The 26,418-nt window shown below is 35.6% G+C and overlaps 1 protein-coding gene across 10 annotated transcripts in view; it reads right to left on the bottom strand.

Annotated features, from left to right (window-relative positions):
* The window catches only part of ARAP2 (ArfGAP with RhoGAP domain, ankyrin repeat and PH domain 2), a 192,381-nt gene that overhangs the window by 105,714 nt on the left and 60,249 nt on the right, over window positions 1–26,418 (bottom strand). For all 10 annotated transcript variants that reach the window (XM_077879956.1, XM_077879929.1, XM_077879992.1 and 7 more), the window contains exons 9-15: window positions 25,805–25,983; window positions 13,627–13,742; window positions 10,733–10,932; window positions 7,564–7,649; window positions 6,273–6,455; window positions 1,854–2,028; window positions 1,255–1,389 (exon numbers count right to left, since the gene is read on the bottom strand). In XM_077879956.1, coding sequence (XP_077736082.1) covers window positions 1,255–1,389; window positions 1,854–2,028; window positions 6,273–6,455; window positions 7,564–7,649; window positions 10,733–10,932; window positions 13,627–13,742; window positions 25,805–25,983 — 1,074 coding nt within the window. The remainder of the gene's footprint in view (window positions 1–1,254; window positions 1,390–1,853; window positions 2,029–6,272; window positions 6,456–7,563; window positions 7,650–10,732; window positions 10,933–13,626; window positions 13,743–25,804; window positions 25,984–26,418) is intronic.

Here is a 26,418-nt window from a genome sequence, read left to right as displayed (position 1 = left end):
GTTATCAGTTTGAGTACAGACATTTAATAACCAACTGCCGAAAGAACCAAAAACATCTAAATTCAAAATGTCACCCAGTCGTAATACTTTGACCAAGACAAAAGTGTTACAGGAACAATTATAACACAAATCAGACATAAAATTCTGTTTCATGCTGAGCTCCTCCATTTTTCATTATGAGGATTACAATTAATGTACATAAAGTATCTAAAAATAACGCTTTATACATAGTACCTGTTCACTAAAGGGTAGCTACTATTTTCTGGAAAATCTAAAAAGGTAAGGTTAATTCCAATATAATTCTACTTAGACATATCATTTATTTGGACATAAAGCATTTATACCAAAGCAATCACTTTAAATGCATAAAGATCAGGATTAACAGTCTAAAGTGAGTTTTTCATCCTATTGTTCCTTTGATAGAGTAGTAAGGCTGAATTATACCATGTAGGGAATTAATACTGGGCTCCTGAGCCTCTAAACACCCACCACCAATTGGCCTATACAGCTTAATATCTCTTAAATCCTCTTTGTTCCAGTAAGACAGATCTCATTATATATTCCTGCCTATATTTCTCAAATTAGTTCATATGTATTTAACAATGAGCATGAGACCTGTGTCTTATTCATTTTTGTAATTCCTAATGCTCAGGACACGCTTGACACAAGGAGCTAGTTGCAGAGATGGATAAATGCCTACCGTGTCTGTTCAGATAATTCCCCAAACCTAAAATACATTGTTAAATTTAATTAATTTCCATCATTTTTTGAAACCATGCCTAAGCTTTATTCTACTTACACACACATAACTTATAATCAGAATAAACTGAACTACTTCATATCCCTTAGTATGCCAATAGAATATGTACTAAAAACTTGTCAGTTCTGCCTATGTGTTGACATTTATCTATATTATCTCCCCAGTTAAGGTGTCTGTCTCTAAGGGAAGGGGCTGAGTTTCACATTTCTTTGGAATAACCCTTAAATCCTGAAACAAGAGTCGGTTGGCCGTAAAGTAGACATCAGTGAATTCTGTTGAGAATTCACACAGCATTCCAACTCAGTGGTAAATCCCTGCTGCAGTGCATGAAATAGTATTTGTGCCTTGAAGCATTTACAAATCCTCAAAAAATATTTCTGTATTATAAAGATCAAATCTAACATTTAAAGGGAAAAAATCAAAATATAAACATAATTATTTTGATAATGAAAGTTTTATCAGATAACAAAATCAAAAAGAAGCAGAAAAGATACCTTCAAGCAGTTTTTTCTCCGAAGAGAGTTTAGAAGCAGCAGAAGGAGCCTGATACAAAAAGTCACAGAGGAACGTGGATTGGGAGGACTCCTGACTTAATCCACCTTCAGAGTGAATATCATGTTGAGGGAAATCTGAAAAAATTACAGAAGTAACATATTTGAAATCTAAAATGTAAATAATTTCCCTTTGGTTATGAATATGTAGGTGAGTTTTTTGCTAGAAGAAAAGTTACTTCAAATTTTCCACAGAATAGCTATATATTTATTTCATGTTGCTTAGAATTTGCAAATAATCACTTAAGCTATGTTTATTATTCATATATGAAAATCAGATTTAATTTTGGTGAAAATGCTTATGTGGGGTTAACTATTTTAATCTTTAATTTATATGATTAAAGAAATATAAAAGATTTATTCCCTAAACATTTTCCTTGAAGTGAAACAAAATATGGTCCTAAGCACCTTCTATCTTTTTAATAATCACACTTGTCTTCATTCTGATGGTTTTTCTTATTTAAGAAATAAACAGATTTGTAATTTAGTCCTTTCAGGGATATAGCAGAAGAGACCTGGCTAATGAAGGGACAGAGACCGACCTGAGAATTTGTTATGGTAGAGAAATTCCATCTGTAGACTTTGGCCAGCCTTCTTGGCCAGCAGGTAGGGGGTGCTATACACAGGGTCTCCAGTTGCACACATGACATCTGCTCCACTGAACAGCAAAGCCATTGTTTCCAGAACGTCTGGTTTCACTACAGCAGCACACAGAGCCTGGTCGTTAAAAGAAAATACACTTTTTAAAGGGAAGAAAAATACAATTCTAGCTATTAAAATGTGTGAAAATCAGCCAAGCCATTTATAAAATGAAGTTGTATTCCCTTTTTTTAACCAAGAAAGTTAGTAAGAAGTATGCCCTGAATTAAGTAATAGGCTCAAAAGACCTGCTTTGTATGAATTTAAGTTACAACCTAAGACCTCCAAATTTTAATTCATTGTTCCATTGTTGTGATGTTCCAAACCTTCCAACATACCAGAGTTGCTTAGGAAGACATTTTTTATGTTTATGTACTATGATAATGGCTGGTGCTAAGAAAATGCAAAACGTTTAAAATGTAATAATGAAGTATATCTGTTAAGTATTTTGTCATATGAATGTTATATGCATGTATTTTTCAGCCTAATCGGGATCTATCTCATATTTTAAACTATTGTTGTGCTTCAGGAATTTGAAAGATGAGTGCAACGCAAATACAGTATCTTTCCCTTTCTGTGAGGTATGGGTGGGGAGGAGGAATAGCAAGCAGGAGGTAATAAAACAACACTGACTTATGTTATACATCATTGTACAAACACTAGGAATTGCTGGAACCGAACTGTGTTGTTGCTGCTTTTATTGTTACCGTGAAGTAATAAGCTGCCTTCACATCTCTTCTCATCCTCTCTTTCTGCTTCCTCACTTTACTGGCTTCCCATTTGGTTCTAAATCCTGTGATTTCAGCATTCTGATCCTGTCTGTTTTTGTAGCCCTGGACTTACCATTTCATCTCCTTCTTGACCTGGTGCACTTAGATAGATCACTGGTTAATTTACGCTAATGCAACTTCAGAATAATTGCTCATTAAATGTCCCAATAAGCAGCTCAGAGTATACAACCAAGAAATCCCACAATGCATTCACGGTTCCAGACCTGGATGGTCAACTGTTAAAAAATGTCCTAACATGTCCTACCAAGGTCTAGATGACCTACAGAATTTCCTTTGCATCACAATCAAACAGGCTAACCTATGCCTGACTTTATCCTGTTTTGCTAGGTGATCTTAGGCAATCCCTTCACTTCCCTGAGTCTTAGTTTACCTCATCTACAAGATAAGGGTGCTAGAAAAGATACCAGCTAACATTCCATCCACTGCAATAGCCTTTGACTGCCCTCCCATTTAATCTTATTTGCTCATATTTTATCCCCCCACTGCTGTTTTCCTCCACAGCACAATGTATTTGCTATGGTGTATTTACCGGACTCTGGCTATTCATGGTCAGTCTCCCTTACTTGACTATCACGCTCATGAATAAAAGAGGCACATTTACGTTTTACTACAACTGTATCCCCAGAACCTAAAAAAGAACTCAGAACTTGTAAGTGTGCAATAAATATCGATCCACTATGAACACTAAATGGAAAAAGGTTAGTCTCTTCAACAAATGGTGTTGGGAAACTCGATAACCACATACAGAAAAGTGAAATTGGAGCCCTATCTTATACCATTCACAAAAATACACTCAAAAAAGATTAAAGACTTAAATATAAGATTGATACCTTAAAAATCCTAGAAGAAAACACAAGGAAAAGCTCCTTGAAATTGGTCTTGACAGTGACTTTTTGGAGATGACACCAAAAGCATAAGCAACAAAAGAAAAAAATCAATAAGCTGGAGTATATCAAACTAAAAAGCTGCTTCACATCTGAAGAAAAAAAATCAACAAAATGAAAAGGCAAACCTACAGAATAGGAGTAAATATTTGCAAAACATACATTAGATAAGGAGTTTATAACCAAAATATATAAAGAACTTGGGGAAACTGGGTGGCTCAGTTGGTTAAGCATCTGCCTTCAGCTCAGATCATGATCCCAGGGCCCTGGGATGAAGCCCTGCATTGGGCTCCCCATTCAGCACAGAGTCTGTTTCTCCTTCTACTTTCACCTCTCCCCCACTCATGCTCACTGCCCCTCATTCTCTCTCAAATAAACAATACCTTAATATATATATAGAGAGAGAACTCACAAGCCCCAAAAATAGCCAATTAAAAAGTGAGCAGAGAAACTGAAGACACATTTTTCCAAGAACACATCCAAATGATCAACAGTTACATGAAAAATGTTCAAGATTATTAATCAAGGAAATGCAAATCAAATCACAATAAGTTACTATGACACACCTATTGAAATATTAGATATGCAATCTCACGTCTATTAGAACATTATTCATAATAGCCAATATATGTAAACAACCTAAGAATCATCAACAGATGAGTGAATAAAGACAATATGGTATACATACATACATACACACACACACACACACACACACACACACACACAAATATTATTCAGCCATGAGGAAGAAGGAAATCCCACCATTTGGGACATGGATGGAACCTGGAGGCATAATGTTCAATGAGATTAGCCAGACAGAGAAAGACAAATATTATATATCACTTATATGTAAAATCTAAAAAAGCCAAACTCATAGGAACACAGATTATAATGTGGTTACCAAGGGGTGTGGGGGGATGGGCGTGAGACGTTGTTTAAGGGTACAAACTTGCAACTAGAAGATAAATACGTTCTGGAGATCTAATGAACACCATATTGGCTATAATCAATAATACTATATTATTTACCTCAATATTGCTACAGGACTAGACCTCAAATGTTCTCACTACAAAACAGAAATGATAATTACGTGATGTAATACAGGGGTCAGCTACAGTGGCAATCATACTGAAATACATAAATCAACAGTACCAAATCAACAGGTTGAATAAACTCATACAACATTGTATGTAAATTGTATCTCAATTAAAAATGTCTATTCAATAAAACACATTTTTTGTAAGAATTATTTGCTGACATTAAGAGTACTATTTTTAAGAAGCCCATTGCAGAAATAAATTTCAATGGGTAGATTTCTCTATAATATTCTTAGAATAATTCAATTGCTAGTAATTAATGTAAAACGTATCTAATAGAAACTGTGTGGTGTGGCAGACAGGACTTTATTTGGGGACATCAATATACCTACCAGTAAGATACCCATAACTATGAGAAAGAAAGAAACCATTTGAGGAAAATATGCCTTAGTTCTCTAACTTCACCAGTTATTCCCCCAAATCCACAATTTAGTAATTATATACTTATTTATTATGGACCTCTAGTGCACAGAAGTAATCATATCCTTGGTTTACAATACCTGTTGTTACTATACCATGTACATCTCATATACTGGTCAATATTAATAATGTAATTAGCACCAATGAAACCGCCACCCAAAACAAAACTAAATGTCTTAGTAATAACCTATATAAATATATAATTCCCAGGCCCCTCCCCCATACCATCTCCCCTTAGCTGCCCATTCTGAATCCTTCATATTTTGTGTACCATTGCTTTAACATCAACTGGTGGCCTCATTTTATTAACACCAAAGATGTATAAATACTAAAAACTTAGTTTAGGGGAACTAATCCAATAGAAATGTAAATCAATTGTATGATCTTGTAATTACTACAGACGTATGAAAAAGGCCTTTATCTGCTGACGTTCCAAAATGTTCAGTATCATGCCACCTACCTGAGGATTTTTAATCATAAGTACTGCCACTAAAAGCATACTAAAAAACCAAGAACCATGAAAGACCATATTCTCTAAGCATAGAAACAATAGGCACATAAAAGTAGTTGTATTAAATATCTCTACAGGGATGAGCCTCATAACACATAAGAAACTGAAGCAGCAATTTCAAAAATGAAAAGGGGCAGGATGCTTAACATATCCTCTGCCAAAAAAGTGAAGAACAAGTGGGCAGCATAAAACAGGTACCAGAAGGTCTGGAATCAGTCAGGGAAAGGTAAATAATGGGGTCAACAGCACTAAGCAAACAATTGCTTGTAACACTGAGTAAATGATGTTTATTTTGGTGACGTATGTCAGCAATGTACAAGCTGAAGTTATGTTTAGTGTCCTGTCCCTATAAGGAAAGTTGCCACAGTTTCCAGAATATTGGAGTAAGTTAGCCAGAACCTCATGTTATGGGCAAATAATTTATTCACTACTGATCATGAATTCTTAAGCGAAACGGTGATAAAATCAATAGTACAATCTCACAAATGGAAATAAAATAACAGTAAACAATACTTATAGCAGATAGTAAAGGACTTTTTAAAATTCTTTCAAAATCCTTGACCCATGTTTTAAAAGACATCAAGACCCATGTCTACTGTTATATATTTTCTGATACCTTGTTTAATTCTTCTTTGGTGAGAGATGCCAATAGGGTCTTTCTGAATCTTCCTTCTTTGTACTTCTGAGTGATGAAGTTTTTTCTCTTCTCTACAGGTGAGTCCATGTGTAATTCTTCATCTTTTTGAAGATTACCAGCCCAAAAGTCATTTGCTCTTTTGTTTCCAATGACAATAAAGAGCTGAATTGTCAGAAAGTTATAAAACAATATCAATTTATAAAATGTACTTGAGTTTGCAAAAACCTGACTCACAAATTAAAATTTAACTTAGAGGGCACCTGGGTGGCTATTTCAGTTAAGCATCAGACTCACAATGTCAGGGTCATGAGATCAAGCCCTGCATAGGGCGTCACACTGAGCACAGAATTTGCTTAAGATTCTCTCTCCCTCAGCCCCTCCCGTCTCCACATGCATACTCTCCCCCTGTCCAAAATATAACTTAGTATAAAGTATGCAAAAACACATGAAAAATTCACATCTTTCAGGAAGATGGAGTATGAAAGCAGATATTATTTCTATTTTAAATACAGCCTCATTGCTTTTAGTAACAGTACAAGATTAGCTAGAAAGAAATTGTAAGTAACCCAAATTGCAGCAAAAGCATTATTTTTTGAGGCTCACAAGTAGGTGGGATAATGTGGTTGAGAGGGTTACTGAAATCCAAGAAGAAAATGGAATCAGTAGAAAGTCAGATATGAGCACAGTTAATGACAGAGCATGGCCAAGAGAAAGAATAGAAAAATTTGCCCAAATGTTTCCATTCACTTTTCTAATATTTTATCCATACTGGGTTAAAAAGAAAAAAATTCCGACTTTAAAAAAAAAGAGACTGCTGTTAACCCTTTCAAAGTAGTTATTGCTATTAAATTCCTTGTACCTTTTATTTTTAAAATAATTCTCTCATTTAAGAAGCATTCTAAAAGTTGAAGTAGAAAGCTACTATTATCAAACAGGCTATAAGCCATTTTTATGGTGTGGTAAGAACTTTATCACAGAGCTTCTTTTTTTTTTTAAGATTTTATTTATTTATTCATAAGAGACTCAGAGAGAGAGAGAGAGAGAGAGAGAGGCAGAAACACAGGCAGAGGGAGAAGCAGGCTCCATGCAGGGAGCCTGATGTGGGACTCTATCCTGGGTCTCCAGGATCAGGCCCTGGGCCGAAGGCGGTGCTAAACCGCTAAGCCACCTGGGCTGCCCCATCAAAGAGCTTCTAAAGTAATTCATGCCACCCCACTACTAATGACCAACTGATCCCTAGTAACCACACCCACAGTTAGGTTGGGCTTACCTCAATGAGTTCATTGCTCCAAATGCTGGCATCCATTTTTAGACTTCTAACCTTGGAATCTTTTGGTCCTAAAGATCTATGTTGTCCTAAAGTTAAGATACAATTGCATTTATATTTCAGTTTTTATGTAAATGTATTTAATCTTTTTAAAAAAATGTGTATCTATGCATACATGTATGTGTGTATGTATATATCTTTTCAACTTAACACACACCAATATCTACTTTCCTTAATACAATAGCATTAAGGGTAGTAGTGATAATTATACAGAAATCCCAACCACAATGAAGATAATAGTAATCATCTTCATCACTACCCTGTGCTGGTATAAAACTAGTTTTAAAACTATATATGTGTAAAAAAAGGAAAAAACTATGTGTGTGTGTGTACACATATGTATGTGTGTACATTCATCACTTGCAAATTAACTAGCAATTATAGGTTACTGAAAACCTTTTATAACAGGTATGTTTAAATTACATGTATGTAAACACAGATTTCCTTTACTCCTAAAAAAATCTAGCAACAACTCTAATAAACATGTATCTAAAAATATGCAGTGGATTCTTTATTCTACTCTTATTCCTGAGAGTAAGAGCCCAGCATTCTATTAGCATTGATTCAATTATGCTATATAAATCATTATTCAGTCATTACTGGGCACCCAGGAGTGTGTCTGCTGCTCTTTCTAAGCCAGGAAGGGCAAAGGTGTTCAAGACATTGTCCTGATGTAATGAACGCTGGGTATTATTACATAAGACTGATGAATCACTGACATCTAGCTCTGAAACCAATAATAATACATTGTGTTAACTGATTTTAAATTTTAAAAATGGAAGAAAAAAAAAAGACATCGTCCTTATCTTAAGGACTTTCTGCCTAGAAACATAAAAGTTCATTCCTCTCTCTACAAGTAAGAAGGGCCTTTCCTCTTTTCTTTAAAATGGCAACTACTCAGAGCACAAAGTCTTAAAATCCCAATGGCAGAAATATGCACAGGTTTGTATTTATAAAGACCAACTAAGGACAACACCGAAAGAGATCAAACTCATAAAACAGGCAAAAGAACTGGAAAGAACCTCTGGAGTACTGGAGGCAAAAAACAAAACAAAACAAAACAAACAAACAAAAAATATAGAATCTAAGTTGAGGCAGCAGGAGGAGAAACAAAAGGGAGGGTAGATTTAGAAATCCTGAGATGATAAAAAAGAATGCTGGGACTTGGTGGGCTCTAAGGAAAGGGAGAGGGTCAAGAGACTCTCCAGTTTTAGGCTTGAATATAAGGTTGACAGTACTGCCTCTGACCAAGATGTGGAATAAATGAAAATGTTCAGTTTTATGTAATGAACTGGGCAGCAATGAGAGCTCCTTTTTTCACATGCTATTTTTGATGTGTCTTAGGCAAATCCAAGAAGGGAGTCCAGTCCGGTAGGTAGACCTAAGGGTATGGTGCCCTACAGGAGGAGAATCATCCACTTACAAATGAGTACTGAACTTAATTGGTAAATAACATCAACCAGGAACAACAGAGTGAAAGAAGACTGAGGATGTAACCCAAAAGAACACACATATCTCAGGACCAGGCAACGGAAAAGTAACCTGAAAATGGATGACCAGAATATTAAGAACACACAAAGAGAAAAGAGTATCTTGGAAGTTAAGGGAGGATGGGAAGTCAGAGAGAAACACTGGTCAGATGCTGCAGTGCCAAATACTGCAGAGAAAACAATAAAGATAGAACAGACTACACAGAAGAGAGGTAAAATACATCGGTATGCATGGCAAAAATACTTTTTACCAGACTAAAGAGAAGAGAAAACTGACCATAGGCTGAAGAAAAACTAGGAAGTTAAAGAAATGAAGGAAATCTGTGCAGAATTCTACTCTTGAAAGTACCCTGTCTGTGAAGGCAAAAAAGACAGACATGATACATATTCAGGGGAATGGAAAGTTTTCAGGAAGCTAGTGTCAACACGACAGACTTACATAAGTATATGTACTGAAATAAAAAAAAAACCATGGTTGGACAATTACAGAGAGGGAATAAGTGATGGGGGTGAGGATCCTAAGAAGAGAAGAATGAAGCACGGACATGAGTAGAAAAAAATAGCCTTGGACAACACAAAGGCTCTCTTCCAATGAGACTGAAGAGGAAAAAAGGTTGGGAAAAAATACAAAGTAGAGAGGGAATAGCTGATGCTTTTCCTTGTTGCCGTTGATGTTAATTAGCTCCTGAGAAAATCTATCTCAGTTTGGTAAGAACTGTAGAAGCACAGAACTCTTGAAAAGTATTAAGTGCTTGAAGCAACTGTCCTAGTCTCTGCTTTGCTCTAGCTGAAGAAGTAACCCTCCTCCATATTCTCTCAAAGAAACCTGTACTCAATTCTGGTCTTGTCTTTATCATACTCTACTATAATTAGTATTAATTTATTTACCTATGGAGGACAAACAACCTCTTATACATTTTTTTTAATTCCCAGGAGCAACACAGTACCTGGTAGAGCTAGGAAGATGAAGTGAAGTTTAGGACGTAGCTAACTTTCTCCAATAACTCTATGACCACACACCTAAGCTGGAGTCCATGCCCTCCTCCACTCACTCAAAAAACTGTGAACCCATAAATACACTGAGCTGTCAGATGGTCTGTAAGCCATAAAGTCACAATAAGATAACCAGTCACAGTAGTGGTTACTTTCAGAAACTCCAATACTCTTTGGAAATGCTTCTAGATAAAATTTCTCATTAAGAGATACCAGGTCTGGTGCACCAAGTTTAGAGCTCAGAATGCCCTAGATATGAAATATACATCTTACAAAATATGATTGGGAAAAGTGGGCAAAACATGCAAAGATGCAAGCGTGTTCACGGTGCATTCTGAAACACACTCACCTTAAAATCTAAAAATGTCAACGCTGTCTTTTTAAAATCCACACATGGACCAGTAGGCGCACAAAATGATTACATGCTTAAAAATCAATTTTTACATCTAAGTCATGCATAAGAGAAGCTTAGAACTAGAAGATCTTTCTAAATTCAATTTAAATGTAATAAGCCTTCCCTGTTTTTATTTTTCACAACTGTTAGCTGGGACACATTATGTACGACAATAAAGAGCATTCAGTGACAATCTGCCACCAAACAGTGATGAGCATAACTTATCACTAATTACCTGCACACTTCTTACAGATGACAACACAGAGATTGATGGATGCCCAGTCAGGATCCGGGGCTTTACAATCGGCACAGCTCCTGTTGGACTCATTGAACCAAATCTTCTCAGCTACCTCATAATCAGAGAGAGTTTCTGCTATCGATTGCTGCACAGCTTCAATCCACTCTTGTTTCTCTTTTTCAGACTCGGCTGTAAAGCTGAAACAATTAATGTTTCTGCATTATCGATCTCCCTTGTAAAGGCCAATTAAGCAGTATGTTCAGTTTGCATATTCATTTCACTCACAAATTAAACAGCAGCTGAAAAATATGCCTTCCAGGCAGCTGAATAGTCTTTTCTGTTAAAAATCATCTAATTTAAAAATCTATTTTTTCCTTTAACATCTCACATTGCTTATGAATTTGTTTACATATCTTGAATATGTACACGAACAAAATTAACATGCACATTTTTCTGACCTGGATATAGAAAAGTGCCTTGTTAGGTCAAGAGCTTAAATGAGAGGCCATGTTTCCTAAGCAGTGGTTATATAATAATCAATGAGACTGGCTGAGTTTCAGAATTATCGGATTATTTTGCCAAGAAAGTAAGCCTTGATAGCCAGAAACTAAATTATCAAAAACACCCACCAGAAATTTTGATTTTTTTTTCAGTCTTAAAAATAGATTTTCTTTTTTAATTAGAAGAATGTCCAGATGGCTTTAAGAAACTGAGAAATCAAAAAAGTTTCAAGTGATTACTATTCTAACGGAATTCTAACTCACTTTTAGCCATGTTCTGATTTATCCTAATTCTTAGTGTTTATTGGATATCTGAGTAAAGGGATAAAACATTAAACATGGGTTCAATCCAAGAAATGTTTATTGAGTACCTATGATGTGCCAGGAATGTGCTACGGTGCTCCAAACTTGGCCAATGACCCATAAAACGTTTCACATTAAAATTTTCTCTTCTGAAGAGGAAAATGTTTTGAAACATTATGAAAATAACAGATGATTAATATATTCCAAATAATCCATAAGGAAACTGAGTGGCTTACATGGATATTTTTTAAGCATTTTATGTTCCATCATCAGTATATAATATTCATAAACTTATTAGTGGTTTCTACTTTTACATAGAGATTGGTCACAGCCAATATGGCAGAATGGCCTTTGGGCATGGGTTACTGGTACACAGAATCTAAAACCCTTGGAGGGCCCTAAGTGATAAGTGTCTTCTGTATGCTTGTGAGATAATTCATGGCTGGTGGCCTAAACAGCTTCAGGATGGCAGCTGGCCACCAGGTAAACCAATACGTGATCAGAGGCTTGGAATGTTCAGCCCCACCCCCTGACCTCTGTGGATGGGAGAGGTGCTAGCAATTGAGTTAATCACCAATGACCAAGGGTTTAATCCATCATGCCTAAAACATGAAACCCCTCTAATAACCCTTGAACAGTAGGGTTCAGAGAGCTTCTGGGTTGATGAACACACTGAGGTACTGAGAGGACAATGTACCCAGAGAAGGCAAGGAAGCTCTGTACCTTGCACTGTGCAGCTCTCCCATTTGGATGTTGCTGTGATACATTCTTTGCAATAAGCTGGTAATAATAATTAAACTGTCCTCCTGATTTCTGTGAGCCATTCTCACAAATTACTGAACCTGGGTGAGTAGGGTAAGTCATGGGAGTCCCAATTGGCAGTCAAGTTAGAAAGAAGCAAGAATGAGAACCTAACACTTGTGACTGGAGTATAAGGTGAGGGCAGCTTTGTGGCACTGAGCCCTTAAACTTGTGGGTCTAGTGCTCACTCTGAGTAGCCACTGTCAGAATAGCCAATGGAATTGGGACTGAATTGTAGGACACCCACGTGGTATCTGGAGACATGGAGATTGGCTGGTGTGAGGAAAAAGCCCACCACATATTGTGTGTCAGAAGTACTGTGAGTAAAAATAGCTCAGCCAACGTCTACCTTTTCAGTTGAGGCTTGAATCTGCATAGGTAAAAATAAAGTTTGTTATTCTTTTAGGTGATTATTTTTTCCTCAAAATATGAGCCAGCAGACACATTCTGACAGATAAAATGAGTACCAGACTGGGGAGTATTTTCGAAATTGCCAAGTAATCGTAGTCCTTTAAAGACCTCTGACAATTGCCTCTGACCTGCCTACTACCCGTGATATATTGATTGTTTGTAACAAATGAATTAATGTGGTTGAACACACAGATACCAACTTATGCCTCTTCGGTGTACCAAAGCTATGGCGTTATTATAGATTATTAAAACATATTAGGAACTTTAAGTTTTATTTTTCATTCTCATATGAAGTAATTACTAGATTATCGTAAATACAAAATATATAATAAAATGTTAAAATATTTGATCTGCAAGTGCTGAGATCCAACAGCATCATTTTGACCAGGAGTTCCTTCTAGGAAATCATTATGGAGCAATTGTAATCAGGGATTGATTTTAAAGGAGGATTGCATTTGATTAGGCTAAAAGAAGGTAAACAAAAATACAGCTTAAAGACAATGTAGTATTCTTTATTCCTTCAAAATGTGAAAGAATTTTTCACATATTTGTTGATAAAATACTAATATATTTATCACGGCTACTAAGACAAAAAGGAATTAAGAAAAGAAAGGACTCAAATCTCATGAAATTAGTATCTATAGCAGGTTGTGTGCTAAATTCCCGTCAATTTTACAAGGTGTTTTTACATACTGGCTAATAAATTAAACAATATGGAAAACGAACATGATTTTATTATGTGATCTATAAGAAATAAAATAACCACTAACAATCTAAAAGTAGATCACCCAAGCTTAGAATAACACAAACACAAATGTTTAACACAAACACAAATGTTTAGAATAACACAAACACAAATGTTTAAATATCGCTTACCTAAAACTCCGATACGGGGTGATTATTTCAAAAGACTGTTTTACAGTTCGGTCCACTTGCTTTACGTTTGCTACATTCATAGGAATTATGGTAATACCAAGTCCACTTTTAAAATCCTAGTTGGAAGAAAAACATAAAAACATTTTAAAGGGGATGCCTGGGTAGCTCAGTCAGTTAAGAATCTGCCTTTGGCTTAGGTCATGATCTCAGGGTCCTGGGATGGAGCTCCACTATGAATTCCTGCTTAGTAGGGGAGTCTGCTTCTCCCTCTCCCTCTGCCCCTCCCTTTGCTTGTGCTCTTTCTCTCACTATCTTTCTCTCTCTTAAATAAATGAATAAAACTTTTTTAAAAAGATTATAAAGAAACAAAACGATGGATTCAGAAATTACAATGATATCCTCTAAAATCCAAAGTACAATTATATTCTATTAAATTTTACTACACATATACATGTAGAATGAAATAAGTCATTAAAAATGGATTGACAATGGTTTTCTTATTTGGGTAGGGACTCTCAATGCATGCTAACCCAGTGTCATTCTAAGCTGGACAGTTGGACTAATAATCAAGTATACACTTCTTTCACATGAAATGTTAGGTTGACTAGGACATAGATCATAACTATATATATGCTTGGTTTTCTTTTTTTTAATAGTTTTATAGTCTTTAATTTTGCTCTTTTTAAGTCTTTTTTTTTAATTTATTTTTTATTGGTATTCAATTTACCAACATACAGAATAACCCCCAGTGCCCGTCACCCATTCACTCCCACCCCCCGCCCTCTTCCCCTTCTACCACCCCTAGTTCGTTTCCCAGAGTTAGCAGTCTTTACGTTCTGTCTCCCTTTCTGATATTTCCCACACATTTCTTCTCCCTTCCCTTATATTCCCTTTCACTATTATTTATATGCTTGGTTTTCAAAGTTAGGCATTTTTTCATCTTTATCTCTTCAGTAAAGGAAACTAACAGTAACTAGCCCTTACCAGGTGCCCAAAATTTCTAAGCAAGGGAGTCAAATGACACTGTTTGGCTGTTAAAATTACTAAAAATGAAGAGGGAATTGAGTCCCAAAAAGATTAAAGTCACATGGAAAGCACAACTAGTTGTACGTGGCAGAAAGTGACTGAAACCCAAGCTGACAGTTTTACACTGTGATGTTACCTCTGCTCTGTCACAGTATTTTTTTTTCATTTACTCTAAAAAAAAAAAAGCAGTACAGATTTTGCCATTTTATCTCATTTCCAGTATTTTCTTACTTTCCTCTTCCTTCAATTAAATTCTTACACTCCTTCAATGCTATTTTGGTATGAAAAATTGCCCTGTGTTCAATACCTACAGCCCCTAGGTTCAGTTTGTCCCACCAAAATTAAAAATTGTTCAAAAGGCTACAAGGTCTGCCTTCTAAAAGCATTAAAGTTTGAAATATTATCTAATCATAAGGGCTTGGGAATTTGACTTATCAAACAATCTCAACGCTTAAAAAACATAATTATTCTCCACTTCAAAAGATTAATTTATCCATGTAAACAGGTTCAGATTAAATGTGCTCTGCATTTCTGAATTCAATTTGACTAGAAAAAGTAGTCATATTAAAGACATACTACAAAAAATACTGGTACATTTTCAATAAGAATACTCCTGGCAGAGGCTGCAGAAGTTCACAGGCCGCCTTCTCTCTACAGGCTAAAAGGAAAAGTGCTATTTTCCTATCTCCCTTGCAAGCCAAGAGGGGTCATATGTCTTAGTTTTGGTCAATAAAATATAAAAAATTCCTGGGGTGGGGGGGGTACAAATCTTGGAAGAAGAAAGACTTTTACCCTCACCATTCCATCTTCTTCGAAAATAACATCTAGAGGCACAGAAGCTGTTAGAATCCTTGAGATGAAAAGCCTAAGGACAAATTCTTGTTCCTAAGGATGCCAGAGTGAGAAAAAAAATAGGAAGAACCTTGTTCCCTAGTGGCATCAGCTCTCTGCTGCCTACACCAAGAGATTTGTTTAAACAAAGAAATCCCTTCTATTTAAGTCATCTTTCAGGTTCTTGTCATTTGATTCTAAAGCATTCCTGACTAATAAAATAAGTCAAATAAAATGATATTATAACAAATTTCTCCCACTTGTAAAAGTATGCAGAGTTTTCATTCATAAATTGCAGAAAAGCCTCTCTTCATTTTTTTAACATACAATGTTTAGTTAGAATAAGGAAATGACACATTTATAAAACATTTCATCAATTTTTTTTGATGAAAGTACAAATAGCTTGTTCTGTTAGGAAAAACAAGCCAGAAATTTAGAGCCAATAATATAAAAGAGAAGATGCACAGACATGCTAAGTGTTGCAAAATAATTAGAATGTAATATACTTCCACTTTGTATGGCAAACTCATCTAAAAATCAGTACTTAATGTGATCTATATGGACAAGGATAATCAAATAGGTTAAAAACAAAAATTCTCAATTGTCCATACCAGTGTTTTGGCTGGATAACAACTGTTGGAGAAACTTCCAACACAAGAGACTAGAAATTCAAACTCTCTTTTGTAAATGAAGAAATAAAGTAGGAATAGCAAGGTAAAAAAATTTTTTGTTTTTTTTTTTTTAAACTATAGTTTCACATACAATGTTACATTAGTTTTAAATGTGCAAGCATGGTGATTCCGCAATTCTATAAATTGTGTTATGCTCACAGTGTAGCTACCATATGTCAGGCAAGGTAGGATTTTTTTTTTAAGATTTTATTTATTTATTCATGAGAGACACAGAGAGAGAGAGAGAGGGAAAGACACAGGCAGAGGGAGAAGCAGGCTCCATGCAGGGAGGCTAATGTGGGACTTGATCTGGGGTCTCCAGGATCACGCCCTGGGCTGCAGGTGGCGCTAAACCACTGCGCCACTGGGGCTGCCCAAGGAAGGATTTTTTTTTTTTTTTTTTTAATTTATGATAGTCACACAGAGAGAGAGAGAGGCAGAGACATAGGCAGAGGGAGAAGCAGGCTCCATGCACCGGGAGGCCGACGTGGGATTCGATCCCGGGTCTCCAGGATCGTGCCCTGGGCCAAAGGCAGGCACCAAACCGCTGCGCCACCCAGGGATCCCCAAGGAAGGATATTTTGAAAACAGTTTTCTGATGGCCCAACTTGGTACAGGAGTAACTCTAGATAGACTGCATGTCCTTCAAACAGTTCTCCATAATAAAGAACTGACAAGAACTGGATATGCAGCACTGTTATATTTTATGCCAAGTTATACGTCTTTGATGAGGGCCTGGCTTGCAGGTAGTGTGTGTTAGGAAGGACAGAGATACATACTCAAACCATCAGACTAGCAGATGGCAAGAGTGACAAGGTTTTTATAGAAGCTGATGAGCCTCATCCAGGCTCCAGCCTGAATTGGTGGCCTCTCATTTCTACAGGCATGTTGTGAAGTATCTACATGTAAAACTGCAATTTCTGTTAAAAATAAAATAAGTGAGGGTCAGCTCCGGACCCCAAATTTCTTCCAAGCAAGGCAAAAACAATTTTTTAGCCTGGAAGAAAATTGTAACCCATTTATCAGCTGCTGGCCACGGCCATATGGTTTTGAGTAATTAGAGTATCCACTGAATTCACCGCACAAATGGACTGTAAAATGTACAGCAGAGTAACGAAATAAATGTCAGTGCTCTTGAGAACTATTAAGTATGAAACAACTGCGTTTCTTATTAAAAATATTTGTGATGACATTAAGCCACTTTTTCAGACTGTATTTAGAACATATTAAGAATATATCTAATTCCTCAATGCTCCCTCTGATCCTGAGATTCTTATGCCCTGAATTGGAAAGCAGAGCTTAGGAATCTTCAGTTAAAAAGTGAGACTACAACCTATGATTCTCATATGCAGCCAATGTTGAGAAAAACTTATTTAGACAGCAAAACCAGCTGTAGAATCTAGACAGGATGTGTCTGCAATATTTAAATATCAGGGTATCAACAGTTTGTTCTGCCTTCTGTAGAGCAAAATGAAAAAAAAAAAAAGCATGCAATGATTATACAAAAATCACTGGAAATCATTAAGACTACTGTTGAAAAATACTCTGGCCAGAATACAGTGACACATTGGATTTTCAAGATCCTATTTCTCCTGGGTCCCCACCCCCGTGTTAACGTTTAGAGGCTCTAAAAGTATCGGTCTTCGTTAAGCATATACAGTGCACTCCATAATTGGTTTAATATCTATTTGTGTCATGCTCTGAAGCTTACAGAAAGCCATGAACTCTCATTTGATCTTGTAAATTATTCTGTGAAGAAGGCAGAGCAGATACAGCCATCTGTATTTTAAAACGGGAAAATTCATCCTGGCAAAACAATGTTTATTAAGTACTTAGTGAGTGCCAGAAACAGTGGTAAGCCCTGGATCCTTATAAGAGCATATGACAGGGTACCCACCTTTGGGAAGCTTCTAGTCTAAGGAGGAAATGAGAGAGAACTGTAGTAAGTGCATAGCTGTAAGCACTGAATCCAGCCAGTCCCTGAAAAAAGAGAGCTGTGTACTTATGAGACTTTCCAAAGGAGGTGAAACTTGACCAGATCATTGACGAAAGCCAGACCAGCTTGATCAGGTGTATTTCTCCTTCTTCAATTCACCCATTTGCACAATGGGGAGAAGAGTAGTACCTACACTTCCTCAGTGTGGGGAAGATCAAATCAAAACATTGCATATGCTTAGAAGAATGCCAGGGACCCAGCAAGTTCTATATAGTTCTACAGTTAGCTATTGTTATCATTATTGTTAGTTTCTACCTCTTGAATTTGAGACCAGCTGAACATATTAGTTAGTGAAAGTTAGTTACAAGAAAACACATACCTAAGATAAAAGGAAGTTACAAGAAAAAGTTAGTTACAAGAAAACACATACCTAAGATAACTAGCAAGCATATATATTTTTTTTTAAATGAGGTGGAAGAAAATGACCCTTTAACAACAATCTGATTTCAATAATATTCTCATTTTGAAAAACAGGCCCAAGTCAGGGACAAGCCACACTTTCAACACTTAAAATACTATAAACTGAGAGAAAAAAAACAGGAGCATGAAAATTCAGTGGGTAGAGTATTACTAAAGAGAGCAAAAAGCTAAGAACAGATTCTGGACTGAACTATATCCTACATTTAATTTGCCGTCATAGAATGTGGGATCTCAAAAAAGCATGAATCGCACCACCAGTACTACTATAACAATGGCAATGCTTGGCGAACTGATCTGGACACCTGCAAAGTGTCCATGAGCCATGACCATGTGGGCACTGGGAGTCAGGGACAATCCTAGCTGAGCCATTTACTGGCTGTGTGACTATACTGCCAGGTTATTTACTTAATGTAGAACCCAAAAATTCCTCATTTATAAAAACACAGTAATATCTCCCTTATACAGCACTGTTATAAAAATTGAGCGTAATATAAATTAAGGGTATAATACAGATAATTCTTTCATTTGTGAGTTCTAAACCCAGAATTTGTCTTCAATAAAAGTATCTCCATATTATTTATATAATCATTCAAAGTATTCTCAACCACTGATGCTATATTATATACTTAGTTTAGAATGAATGGTAAATATTTGCCAAGATACTAAAATGGGTTCTTTGTATGAATTTGTAGCAACAGAACCTGATTAAAAACTACATTTTAAAATTACATAGTGAAAAAGCAAAATAAAAGTCGGATTCCTAAATGGAAAAATTAAAGAAGGGTTTGTTAACCCCAAATTTCCTGAAATCTCAAAGCTATTTTTGGAAAATACTGGATGCCAGGTTTCCATGCCAGAAATTTAAGAACTTGGTACTTACACATTTGTTGAAAACAGATGTGGCATTGTATGACATTGGCACCACATTTCCGGGGAAACACCAGATGCAGAGTTTGGCCAGATACAGAACCCAGAGAATTTGAGGCCACCACCTACATCCTGCTGCTTCTTTCTGTGCCTCTCAACCCATAGCCCTATGAGGTCTATTTAAATTCTATTAGAGTTTCATTCCCGTGCCAGACACCGGGAACATTATGTAGGGGGAACGAGGGGGAATGAGTCTCTTGTTATACCCTGATTTGAAAATGTTTAATCAAGTGAATTTATATAGTTAAATCCTCAATGCCACAATTATCATTAAATGGATACACAGAACCACCAAGCAAGACATCTGGTTGTAATGAATTCACTAATACTAACATGATCCTGAAAAAAACTCATCACAAAAAGATGGGAGACTGGCTGTCAGGACAATCTAACAAATGGAAACCAAAGCCAATTATCTTAAATGTGCTTCACAACCATTTGCAGAAACTTCATTCAAACAGCAAAACCATGTATATAACACTACATATACTTCAGTGTATGTTCATATTTTATTATCTCATTTAAAATTTTAAGTATTGGCTTATATACTACTTCTACATCATGTCAACATAAATATATTTATAAAATGATTATTTTCTAGGATATAGAAAATCCTAAGCTTTGAGATAAAAAGCAGTTTAATTACAATAAAATTTCTACACAAAAAATTAACTGAAGAATGAAAAGTAAGCAATAGCTCAGAGAAGTAGTTACAGAAAATGACCTGATGATTATCTTTACTATATGAAAGGCTAAAAGAAATTGTCAGAAAAGACAATAAAATCCCAATAAGTCAATGGAAAAAGAAAATCAAGAGACAATTCACAAAAAAGAGAATAACTTAAAAACAAAATTTGGGGGGGATCCCTGGGTGGCTCAGCGGTTGAGCACCTGCCTTCGGCCCAAAGCATGATCCTGGAGTCCCGGGATCGAGTCCCACATCGGGCTCCCTATGTGGAGCTCTGCCTGTGTCTCTGCTTCTCTCTATATATCTCTCATGAATAAATAAATAAAATATTTTTAAAAATTTTTTAAATAGTACTCTAGAGTCAAAACAGCTAGAAATGACCATTCATTCAACAAGCTCATTTTGAAAAACGTTTATGGAGTGTGAGCTACCAGCCATAAACTCCTGAAGACGTGTCAGTGAAAAAAGTAAATAATCACATCGTTAATTTGAGAACATAAAAATTATAACACGTTTCAAGTTAAAATGAAACTGTCACCTAACTCATGTAACTAACATTTAAAATGTAAACAATTCTTTAGAAAAAGGTCATAAAAATCCATGCCAAAAAAAAAAAAAAATCAAAAAGGAAGAAAAGGGTACACACAGAAAGCTACCAGAAATCTCATTTATTTATCATGATGTAGCATACCTACACTGGAAGGTGAGATCCTAAAGAGCAGGCATTTTTTTGGTTACTGCTGTACCCCTAGAGCCTAGAGCAGTGCCCAGGAATGAGGAGGTATCCAATGAAAATCCATCTTGTATGGATGATTACAGAAACATAGAGAACTGTATGTAGTATAACCTATACAAACTGAAACACAACTAATTTTATACAAACTTGGAAGTAACACTGAAGAAAAACCATTATAATACACTGCAGGCATGTAAAACATAACAATATTTGTAAAAATTAAACACTGCGTTTGTGAAATGGTGTTAAATAAAGAGATGACATATAATTTATGTGATAACAGTGCCACAGTGTTTTCCAACTGAGTAATTAGAGAATTTGTGTCTGTTTCTAGGGCAGACTTTGCCAAACTCCTAACAAACGCTTTTACATATCTCTTCATAGTTCTTTTCTAATTTTTACAACCTATGGCGGAGGGGGGAGACAATTCCTTAAGACATTTCTCCTATTCAGTGGAGAGCTACTGCAAATTTTAGTTCCTACAATCTACTAATGAATGAAAGGGAAAGACAGAGATGAAAGACAAAAATGAATCTTTCAACAGAGTAACTGGGAAAACGAGAAGTCCATGTTAATTCCATAGAGTTCAGATCCATCAGTGAAGTGTCCATAAGGAAATGCAGATTGGCATCCCCCTTGCTATCATCATACCATGCTTCTTAAAAGAGAAGGAATTTCAAAAATGAGCAAAGGCAATAATTATGATAGCCTGTTCTAATAGCTATTTTAGCTTAGAAAATGTAAGTTACTGATTCAGTAATAGGGATAGATCCCCCCCCCCAAAAAAAAGTTAAAGAATTACTGAAAATATATTTGTAGGGATGCTTGACATATAATCTTAGGGCACTTTCTGGAAGTAGAGAAAAAGCTCTGGGAAAAGTTAACAATAATCCACAAAATTAGAGTATACTTCCAGACAAAGTTGAAGAAATAAATGTATGAGATTGTATAGGAAATAACAGTTTCAAACTGTTTTCTAAACATTGTCCCCTTTATGCTGACTTTGCAAATGGAGTTTAATTTCTCCACCAGATCATACTCTGGCAATAAAAGTCTATGTTAAGAAAAAGGAATTAAATGATATTGTAGGGTTCATAAGCTGACAGTTTTACATTTTATTTAAAAATTGAGATCTCAGCAAAAAAAAAAAAAAAAGTAGATATAGTTCAGAACTATGCACAATTAGTAACAGTTCTTCAAAATCTCAAACTTTATTACCACTAATCATGATTATCTTAACTTTCCACTTAACTGTTGGCACATTTCAAAATATTCAATGAGGAAAAAAACACTTCCAAATGGAAGTGAATCACAAAAAGAGGTATAACAATCCCAAGTTGCAGGATGATAAAGTACTCAATGTTACTGAAGGCTATTTTTACTCATTTCTAACTCCAAAAATATCTTGTTCTCTTTACCTAGATGCTTATCATTTTTTTTAATGGGAAAAAAAAAAACCTTAGAGCAGTGTTTCACTGTAAGCAGTTTTTTATACATGTGGATGCCCTATATAAATGTAGATTCCAACACTCCATCCCCAGAAATTCCTAGTCTATAGTCCGGAATGAACCCAGATATCTGGAATTTTAACATGCAATTTAAATAATGACCTTAGGAATAGTAAGCCATCTCTCTTCTGTACATGATGCCAGTTAAATCTAGACATTAACTAAATTACCTGAGCCAATTACTAGCAGAGAAAGCATGAAAATCTAGAACTGCTACTTCTGTCTAATTGTCTTCGCTCTAAAAGAACTTTGGAGCTTTCTTTTAAATAACTCTTCAACATATGCTACCTTTTTCCATTATCCGTTTACTCTCTCTGGGGTAACCTCCAAAGTAAATTTGTAAAATTTTGTATAAATAGAGGCTAGAAGAATGAAAACTGTTCTAAATATGTTAGGGTAGTGTAGGTAAAATTTCCTTATTTTTTATTCTATCACACTATAAGTTATGTGAACAATAACTCACTATTTTAAATTTTTTAAAACTGAAAATAATTTGGCTTTGATGCATGGCACTCAATTAGATCCAATGCAAATTTAGGTAAGGAAGTTCAAAACTAACACCTCACTTCTTTTTTAAGTTTTAAATTTTTACTATAGAAGTATAATTGACACATTATATTAGCTTCAGACGTAACACCTCTTACATATTTTTATGATAAGTAGATTTTTTTTCCATATTTTTTTAAAAACACAAGGTTATTTAATGTGTTAATATATAAAACTTCTAGAAGTTGCATTAAACAATTATGTGTTGGTGCTTTTCCTGAATGCAAGCTTAAGGCCCCCTGCATTCAGGAGAAAGACTCCCCATTTAGCACATTATCCAAGTCCTTCACACAATCTGCTCAACCACGTGAAAAAACCAATGAGTAACTTTCCTCTGGCGAAAAAGGCATACACCAGGATGTAAACACAGAACTGGAATGGTTAAGTTGGGGTCTAAACACAGAAGGTCGTCCTTAATTTATCCAACCAGTCTTGAGCCAACTAGTTCTTTAAGACTTGATTCAAGATCAAGTCCCTGAAGACCTGGCTCCATACAAAATGATGCAAGTTTTCAAAAATAACACATACACAGGCAATAGTATGTGCTTTTTTAAGGGTGTAAGTGTTAATATACATGTTAATGAATAGAAAAAGATCTGAAATATACATGCACTGAAAATAGGCATCTCTCTCTAGAGAGATGAGGACGGGTCCAGCATTAAAATGCTTTAATTTTTAAGGAGAATGTATTCATTACTTGTGAGTGTAGAAATGTTTCTAATCTCTAGGCTTCATTAGTTGCACTTTTTTGCACTTCTCTGCAACTCTTGCACAGGCCTAATAAAGCACTTGGCTCACAATCTGTCATAAACAGGTCGTGTTGGACTTTTCCTCCTAGAAGACAGTACTTGTGTTCTGCTCAGCTAGCACATCACTTACAGAGTGCCTCACCTGTACAGTGTGTATTATTCAATGCACACTCACACTCTGAGCCTCCTAAGCAACTAAGTTATCCAAGGAAAGAAGCTTAGTCTGTTTCTAAAGGTTACAGGCCAGAAATTTTCAACATACACTTTAAAAAGACAGTCTGGTACAGTTGCTAAGATGCTAGACTTAGAGTCATAAAGTTCTGGTTTTGTTATGCATGATGATCTATAATCCTGACTCAATCTTCATTTTCCTCATCTATAGAACATAGAGGAGAATATCTTTCTCCTACATTTGTGGGTAAGATTAAAAGGAAATGTTTATATTTATAAGTTAATTAGCACAATACCTGGTACTCACCAGATGGTAGTCATTCTCATGCTTATGTTTAACTGCTAATATTAAAGCAATAATTTCATACAATTTCTTTCTAATCAGAGAATATTAATAAAACTTTAAAAAACATCTACATTGGGAGAATAACATAAACTCAGACAATCTAGCTAATGGAAGTGATGAAACTAATAACCTGAAGTCCATCAAATCTGTGAAAGTAAAAAAAAATGAATTCCTCAATTAATCTGGCAAACCTCCATACCAATAAATGCAAATTATGCATTTTTAAACTCCATTCCAATGAGAAAAGTTTTAATCATCTCACAGACTGAAAATGTTCATATTCAGTTCATACACATTATCAGCTGTACATCACTATTCTTCTTGAAGAATATGCTAACTATCCAAGTTATTAATATGCCAACAGTGCTCAATGATGCCTTCCACAGTTAATTGGCTAAGAAATCTTATCCAAAAAATACAATGAATAAGATCACACTGAAGTTCAGAAGATATCTTAAAGGCCTATAGTTAAATTTTTTTGAAACTGTTTGTTTTTATTTGACATCTGTATTTTTTGTTATAAAAACAGCATTTATATCCCAGCCTATCATAACCCATTGTTATATATCATTAATGAGTTCATCTTATCAGGTATCCAAAGCACACCGTGCAATTCCATAAATTACTAAGCATCTAACATATTCTAGGCTAAAAGATTAAGAATTCATTTCCAAAAAGGGGTATTTTCTTATACATATTAAAAAACAGATGTTTTAGGGGCACCTGAGTGGCTCAGTGGGCTCAGGTCATGATCTTAGGGTCCTGAGATCAAGCCCCACATTTCTGTCCTGCTCCCTGCTTAGTAGGGAGTCTGCTTCTCCTTCTCCCTCTGCCCGTTCCCCACCCCCACTCCTGCTCTGTCTCTCTCAAATAAATAAAAATAAAAACCAGATATGTTAGAGAAAAGGAAGTGTACAGAATCAGAGTTAACAGAATTTGTTAGAACTTTAATATCAGTCTCCTCAAAACACTTCCCTATTAAGTCTTTCTCTATATTTACCAAATTCCATAGATCAACAACTCAAGTCAACTTCATTTATATGTGTGGGGTGTGTGCGTGTATGTGCATATATGAACCACTAGCCTACAGTAAATTATTTCCTCTACAAGCAACATATCTGCTCAAAAAAAAAAAAAATGCTGGAAACTCAAGAAAACATGTTACCTGTGCCTACTCTTATAATCTTCTATTACAAAAGAAACACAACAGGTGAAGAGCTGGGCCTATTTCGTCAACAGCTATAAAGGTTAACTGGTTCTGTTATCTCATGAAGTTTTATAACATTACTCCTGCTACAGAATATCCTTCAAAAAATCATTTTCAATGATTTTGTCTTCTCAGTCCCTCAAAAAAGGTGCTGTCTAGCCTCAAATTTGATGTAGCTTATTTTCCTGCCACAGAAGGAACTGAGAAAATTCGACAACACAATTCTTTGTTATATTTAGTGCAGTACTCAAGGCAAAAGCAAGACGCTATAAGTAAAACCACTAATAAGTCTAACAAAGCACATTTGTGAACATAATCAAGGAATCGCAATTTGCAATTACTGTAACACAGCTCACCTGTTCATTTTTGCAAAGCCACACGCTGTTTCCACTTAACACAGTAAAAATTTTGGCTTTATACCCTCTCAATTCAAGATATCCACATTTCTCAGGTGCAGGGGCTGCTTGAGACTGCAAGGCAGGGGATTGTGATTTCAGTGCATTTAATAGTATGCTGATCCAGTCATTTCTCTCCTCTGAAAATGAAGACAGGAGAAAATATACATCCATACTCATATAAATTATACAGAAACAGAAACATAGGCAAAGGATCTATTCTCTCTGTAACACATAATTTACAGATTCTTTCCCACAACCACAATCTAAATGCTATTGCAGTCAGAGCCAATGGCCCAATTCTGTAAGAGAAAAGAAATAGTACTACACAGGTGTTCTGTAACCAATACTACTGGCCTCATCTGGGAGCTTATTAGAATGCAAAATCTCAGGCCCCTCTCCAGACCCAATGAATCAAAATCTTTAGTTTAAAAAGATCCCCAGGTAATCTGAATCCATGCTAATATTTAAGAAGTACTCTTACCAGATATTCATGAGATTGGATTTTCTCTTTTAATAGAAGTAATACTGAGACCAGTTAACATATTTTACCAGGTAATTAAGTTACTCAAATG

The sequence above is a fragment of the Canis aureus genome, chromosome 2 (assembly GCF_053574225.1).
Source record: "Canis aureus isolate CA01 chromosome 2, VMU_Caureus_v.1.0, whole genome shotgun sequence".
NCBI classification, from domain to species: domain Eukaryota; kingdom Metazoa; phylum Chordata; class Mammalia; order Carnivora; family Canidae; genus Canis; species Canis aureus.
This window is presented reverse-complemented; position numbering and strand designations above follow the sequence as displayed.